The sequence below is a fragment of the Corylus avellana genome, chromosome ca1 (assembly GCF_901000735.1).
Source record: "Corylus avellana chromosome ca1, CavTom2PMs-1.0".
In the NCBI taxonomy this organism is placed as follows: Eukaryota; Viridiplantae; Streptophyta; class Magnoliopsida; order Fagales; family Betulaceae; genus Corylus; species Corylus avellana.
Window position 1 is genome coordinate 37749713 of NC_081541.1, and position 7487 is coordinate 37757199.

The 7487-nt window shown below is 37.4% G+C and overlaps 1 protein-coding gene across 1 annotated transcript; it reads left to right on the forward strand.

Annotated features, from left to right (window-relative positions):
• The first annotated feature begins 4198 nt into the window (after nt 1-4198).
• On the forward strand, nt 4199-6534 carry LOC132175554 (putative pentatricopeptide repeat-containing protein At3g08820). Its single transcript, XM_059587532.1, has one exon. The coding sequence runs from the start codon at nt 4220-4222 to the stop codon at nt 6284-6286; it is 2067 nt and encodes a 688-aa protein (XP_059443515.1). The 5' UTR covers nt 4199-4219; the 3' UTR covers nt 6287-6534.
• Nucleotides 6535-7487: the final 953 nt, after the last annotated feature.

A 7487-nucleotide genomic window follows, 5' to 3' on the forward strand; every position in this document is an offset into this window, starting at 1 on the left:
TAACCAAATAACTACAATACCATGATCTTTTTTTCTAAAAAATGTAATCATTTTTTTAAAAACTTTTAGAGGATGTTGAAAGAATAATGATCGTATTCTATCCCCAACACTAGCACACAAGCAATATAAATCACAAAAAAATATTTAAATGATCAACATAAAGCCAAACCCAAAAAATCACTATATTAAAGAAGATTCAAAATAGAGACATATTCGATTAAAAAAAAAAAAAAAAATAGAGACATATTCAATTACAATCCTTGGTAAAGCTAAAACTTGGTAGGAAAACAAGCTTCCTGCTTACTTTCGCTCTAGTTCCTCCCCTAGCCAATCTTTTTAGACTTTTTTGAGTGCCTCTCCATACCGAGCCACTGACAGACTTCTTGATGGATGAAGGTTGTGTATAGTGTTGTTAGTGGAAAGGATCCTCCCTCTTTGTTCTTGGTTTGTTAGTTTTAGGCTTGTTTAGTTGTTTAGTTGTTTTGCTTTGTTCCTCTTATCGTTGTCTAATGTACTTACCACAAAAAAAAAAAAAAAAGAAGAGAAAATTACACTTTACCCCCTCAAAGCTTGGGGCGATTTGCAATTCGACCTCCAAAGTTTCAATTTTGACAATCAACCCCCCCAAAGTTTCAAGATTTTGCAATTCGACCAATATTATCCCAAAATTTTCATATTGCCCCTAATTTTTATTTTTATTTTCAATTTTAAAAAAAAAAAAATTTGGGAGTGCAAAAATGGCCAGATGGCCAAAGGGGTGGCTACGGCTACCCTGAATTATTTTTTTTATAAAAAATAAAATAAAATAAAATAAATTGATATAGGAAGTTTTGGATACAATTAGTTAAATTGCACAAATTTAAAACTTTTGGGGTGGATTATCAAAATCGAAACTTTGGAGGTCGAATTGCAAATCGCCCCAAACTTTGGGGGGTTAAAATATAATTTTCCAAAAAAAAAAAAAGGAAAAAAAAAAAAACCCAAGTCTTGCTTGGCAGGTTGGAGAATCTTCTAGAAGCTGCTTCGGTAGCCTATGAGTGGACACCAACTCCTCCCAATCACCTTTGGACACGTAGAATCAAAAGCCATCAGTCGTTTTTATAAAGCCATCACTTGTTTTTATATGCATATATTTTATTTAAAGTTTAAAGCTTAAAGGCAAAAGAAAAGTTAAAGGCTAAAGGGTTAATAAAAAGGTTAAAGATTTATGAAAAGAATGAGTTTTTGTACAGTTATTTTATGCAATGTTGTCATGTTTTGGTTTTTCTTATTGTTATTTCTTTCAATGTTGTCATTATTGATTTTGCAACGTTGTTGTTGAAATTGCAATAATTTTCCTTGGAAGGTAAATTCACTTATGGCATAAATTAAGATTATTATTCTACTCCTGTTTTGTGGAAATTACAGCTACTGTTTTTATCTAAAAAGGAATGTTCTAAAGGCTACGTACATGCGTTATTTGATTTTATTTATTGAGCCGTGGACTTACCATTTCACCTGTAAATTTATTTTACAGACTTCCTAGAAGAGGAGACAGCTACAGTGTGAATATTGAATAACAGCCTTGTCACCATAGATGGAGTCTTCATAAGAGTTCTTCTTGTTCAATCAAACAATTTGGCCACATTTGTCTTTAGAAGCATACTTTGTTTAGCTTCTTTCGATGTGTTCGCTGTACCTATTTTGCTACGAACTACCTTTAAGGACTATGGTTTAATGAAAATTTTAAGTTTGTTGAAAGAATTTGAGAGAAGCTCTGTTTGGTTGCTTTACCAAAACCAGAGTAGTTCATTCATATATATATATATAGCCAAAGCTCAATACAAGCTTAATTGCAACGAAGAAGAGAAGAGGAAGTATGGACGCCACCCAGACGATTAAGCAAATGGCAGCTTGAATAGTTGATGTTTTTTTGGAGAAATTAAACCGATACTACTCCCCTTCCTTTGATGGAAAACTTGTAACACTCTGCTTTACAAAAAAAAAATTCGTTTGAGTGAATTTTTTTTTTTAATTTTCGGAAAATGGTTTCTATTTCTTAAAATAATAAACCATTTTTTGAGTTTGAGCTTCACATTCTCAAATCGCCGAGGGCCTACGTCGAGACCCAGACAGGACCCTACCGAGATACTGCCGAGACACTGCTAGGACACCGTCGGGACATCGTCGAGACTCTGTCGGGCCTCTGCAAAGACCCCATCCGGATTGCACTAGGAACTTGTCGGGCCTATACCGAGACCCCACCGAGATCTTACCGAAACACCACCAAACTACGTCAAGACCTTACTGAGCCTCCGTTGGCCGAGAACCAGAACATCGCCAGAACTCTACTGGAACTTTGACGATACTCCACCAAAACATCGACAAGACTCTATCGGGCCTCCATCGAGAGCGTTGTAATATCCCAATTTATTAATTAGGAGTAAGTGAGCTTTTGTTGGACTTTTGGGATTGTTAAGGAAAGAATCTTAACTCACTGTCCCGAACGTTTGAGGTTGGACAAACGAACGTTTGCAGGAAACTCTAGTCCCGAATAGTCCCGAACGTTCAACATAGTACAGATGAACATTCGCTCGTAAACCTAGCCACGAACGTTTGACATGGTACAAACAAACTTTCGTGTACCTACAATATTGAAGAATAACACCTCAGCCTTTAAACCCATATAAATACCCCCTCCCCCCTTCATCCTATTTCCGCCAATTTTGTCTAGTATATTACTAGAGTGAGTGTTTTGAAGGAGGAATAACCTCTTGTTCACACCTAGGAAGGTAACTTTCTTACCTTGTTTTCGATAATGTCTTTAGTGTTGTAATCTCTCTGTTTAGATGCTATTTAGTTTCATTTTCTTAGCTTAGTCTCTTAGCTTGTATTGCTGTATATCATTAGGTTGGTTAATTTAGTTAAGAGTAAGTTAGTCGTTTGATGACGTTTAGCAAACTTTGTTGTGCATGGAGGTGTTAACACAACCTAGGGTAGTGTTAAGCATCACATGAGGACCTTAGACATATTAGATTAGCTAAAAGTTAGGACATGTTGTAGAAATGGACCTACTGACTACCCAACGAACAATCTTCTGGAGTGCCAAATTTTCGATGAGTAGTCAGAATGACCATTTTACCCCTGGTTCGGACGTTGTTATATTATCATCTAAATATTAGGCTGACTTGAGGTCTTTTCTCAGGTTTCAAATTTGTGAAGTTTCAAGAGAACCTTCTGAAGGAACCCTACGACTTGTTATTATTTTCTTTCCGCATAAGCATGATTATTTTATGTATTAAACATACATATTTACAACTTAAATGAAACCCATTTTTGATTACTATAAACTCTATTTTGTAAAAATTGTGATGAATTAATAGGATGATGAAAGAGAAGATTTGTAAATGCATGCATATAAAAGACGGTAAAGAATAAATTGCATCATAGGACATGGTACACCAGTAAATGTTACTATTATTATAAGGGTTATCATAGATAATATTTCTTTTATTTACAAATATTTTTAGTTATATGTATGCTAGAAATATGCATTTGAATAAAAAAAAAAAAAAAAAACAAAAAGAGAAGAATATACATACTAATTGAAACGCAAAATAAATTATAGGGGTTACTTCACTTTAGACCTTTGAATTACCACGCAATTTGATAAGCCCTCCTCAAACTTTAAAACCTCTCAATTTGAACCCCTAAACTTTCAATTGCAGTCAATTTGAACCCCTCCGTCAGATTTAGCCATTAACTTCTAACGGCAATACTTAAAAAGACCAAAATATCTCTATTTTTTTTTTTTTTTTTTATTTAGAATTAAGGGTAAATTTGAAATTTTATAAAAAAGTCACGGATATAAACGTCATTGTCTCACTTTTAAAGTTTAAACTCTGACGAAGGGGTTCAAATTAACTGCAATTGAAAGTTCAAGAGTTCAAATTGAGAGATTTTGAAGTTTGGGGGACTTGTTCGCGTAATAATTCAGAGGTCTAAAGTGAAGTTACCCTTACATAGATTTGTTACTAGCAATATAAAATTGAATTTCAAAAGCGAGAAAAGTAATTTTTAAATAAAAGTATAATATAATAATTAAAATAAATCATCTTCATATTTATTTAAATATTAAAAAAAAATTAAATTTATCGTGTTAGGCCATTTCAAAGCCGAGAGATACCTGAGATATTATACCCAATGAGAGAGGCCACCACCAACAACGACCTTCAGGGCCATGACCATCCCCTCCAACCCAACCTCTGCCGCATTTTCCAAGGCCTTAGAAATCAAGAAAAGCCTTCTTCAAGGCTTCAACTCCTTCAAACACCTCAAGCATGTCCACGCCCGCCTTCTCCGCCTCGGCCTCGACCAAGACTACTACCTCGTCAACATGTTCTTGCGTCAGGGCTTGCATTTTGGTGATACCCATTACTCGCGGCTCGTCTTCGAGCAAGCCAGAGAACCCAACATTTTTCTCTGGAACACGATGATCCGGGGCTTGGTTTCCAATGAGTGCTTTTACGATGCCACTGAATACTATTGTTTGATGCGGAGAGAGGGTTTCTCGCCCAACTGTTTTACTTTCCCTTTTGTTCTCAAGGCCTGCGCGAGGCTTTTGGATTTTCAACTGGGTTTGAAGATTCATACCCTTGTGGTAAAAGAGGGGTTTGACGACAATGTCTACGTGAAGACTAGTTTGCTTTGCTTGTATGCTAGTTGCGGCTCTCTGGGACATGCACGTAAAGTGTTTGATGATATTCCGGAGAAGAATGTTGTGTCTTGGACTGCAATCATTAGCGGGTACATTGGTGTTGGTCAGTATAGAGAAGCCATTGACATGTTTCGGATATTGCCGGAGATGGGTTTGAGGCCTGACAGTTTTACTATTGTTAGGGTCTTGTCTGCTTGTACTCAGCTAGGGGACTTAAGAAGTGGAGTGTGGATAGATGGATACATGGCAAAGATTGGTATGGAGAGGAATGTTTTTGTGGCTACTTCTTTGGTGGACATGTATGCCAAGTGTGGTAACATGGAGAAAGCCCTGTCTGTCTTCGACGGGATGGTTGAGAAGGATATAGTTACTTGGAGTACCATGATTCAGAATTATGCTTTGAATGGGCACCCTAGAGAAGCTCTGGACCTTTTCTTCAAGATGCAGGGAGAAAATTTGGAACCTGATCGTTATGTAATGGTTGGAGTGCTTTCTGCTTGTGGGAGGTTAGGAGCGCTCGAGTTAGGGGACTGGGCTAGTCAGATGATGGATAGAAATGAGTTTTTGGCGAACGCGGTTCTTGGTACAGCGTTGATTGATATGTATGCAAAATGTGGGAGCATGGTTCAAGGCTGGGAAGTCTTCAAAGAGATGAAGGAAAAAGACAGAGTTGTCTGGAATGCCATCATATCCGGGCTTGCTATGAATGGACATGTCAAGGCTGCATTTGGACTGTTTGGCCAAATCGAGAAAATTGGGATTCAACCTGATGGAAACACTTTCATTGGCCTTCTCTGTGGGTGTACCCATGCTGGTCTAGTTGATGATGGTCGTCGATATTTCGATAGCATGAACCGCGTCTTTTCCTTGACTCCTACAATTGAGCATTATGGATGTATGGTGGATCTTCTTGGCCGTGCAGGTTTATTAGATGAAGCTCATCAGTTGATAAAAGGTATGCCCATGGAGGCGAATGCCATTGTATGGGGAGCCTTGTTGAATGGATGTAGGCTGCATCGAGACACCGTGCTGGCCGAACACATACTGAAGAAACTCATTGAGTTAGAACCATGGAACTCGGGAAATTATGTTCTCTTATCAAATATTTATTCAGCAAGCCATAGATGGGAGGAAGCAGCAAAACTTAGGTCAAGCATGAATGATAATGGCATCCAAAAGATACCAGGGTGTAGTTGGATTGAAGTAGATGGGGTTGTTCATGAATTTCTTGTGGGAGACAAGTCCCACCCCTTATCAAAAAAGATATATGCAAAGCTTGAAGAATTAGCTATGGAACTGAAAGCAGCTGGCTACATTCCAGGTACAGATTTTGTTCTGTTTGACATTGAAGAGGAGGAAAAGGAGCATTTCCTTGGCTGTCATAGTGAGAAGCTGGCTATTGCATTTGGTCTAATCAGTACTTCTCCAAAAGATGTGATTCGAGTTGTTAAAAATCTTCGTGTCTGTGGTGATTGCCATGATGCCATCAAGCTGATTTCGAAATTCACAGGAAGAGAGATAATTGTTCGGGATAATAATCGATTTCATAGTTTTATTGACGGTTCATGTTCGTGTAGAGATTACTGGTGAGACTAAACCTCTTTGTATTTCCTCAAAGATGTAAATTTGTTACATTCACCAACGAGAGGTAAAAACTTCTCACTGTATTGCTTTGTCAAAAGATAGGCATATAGATTATACAATTTTTTGAATGATTCATAATGTGGGTGGAGTCTGTTACTCTAATACTTGCATAGGATTTGTACAAGAAACAGAGTATCACAAACATTTGACCTGACCCAGCTGAACAACCGAGTAATTTGATTGGGAAAAAAAGGGGTGGCTGAAATGAAACTGTTTCCTATTTATTTAGATTTACATGTTACTGGTCTATGTTCCCCAAACCACCCGAAATACTCTCTCATCCTCAACGGGCTTGAGTAAGCTCTCATTCCTTACCACATATCGCGATCCAGATATTGTATGGGGTACAATATATATATATATATTTTTTTTTTTTTATGGGTCGTTTTTTCATTTTAAATGAATGGTTTAGATCATAATAAAATAAAAATTTTAAAAAAATAAATGGTTGTTGGTAGGTTTGGGGGTGACTGTTTTATGGCCAAACAACCCATAATGTTTGGTTCAGCCACCCAAAAGAGGTGGTTGAAGGGTGTCCCAAAGCGAACCACCCCCTCTCAATGTTTGGTTCAGCCACCCAAAAGAGGTTGTTCAAGGGTGTCCCAAACCGCTCCCAAAGCCTTGGGGTGGTTCGGCCCCTGTCACCAACATGGGGGTGGTTGATTCACCCTTAAGTGCCTAGAGGTGGTTTGACTCATACGAAAAATTAACAAATATTTCTTATATTTTCATAAATTTAAGAAGCTGAAAGGAAAGAGAGACAGCAAAGATGAGTTACGAAAAAAGAGTGTAGACTTTCAAAAGTGGGATTAAGATCTAGTGCAATTGTCTATTCATATTGTTTGAAATTTAAGCTGGCAATTGTGAGAGGGCCCTTATGAGGGCCGAGACTTGTTTGGATAGGTAGGCCCTATACAGGCCTCTCACAATAACCCACCCGGAGGTGTGGGAGAGCAACAAAAAATGGCTTACGCAAAGTGTAAACAATTTTACGCCTCATACACGCTATTTTCCTTGGTTGATTGAAAAAATATTTCAGGTGTACGAATATTTTATATAGCGCCAAACACTCCAAAATAGGAAATACCTTTTCTCAAACATATTTTAAGAAAAAAAAAAAAAAAGTACAAATGATAACAAAAGGCAA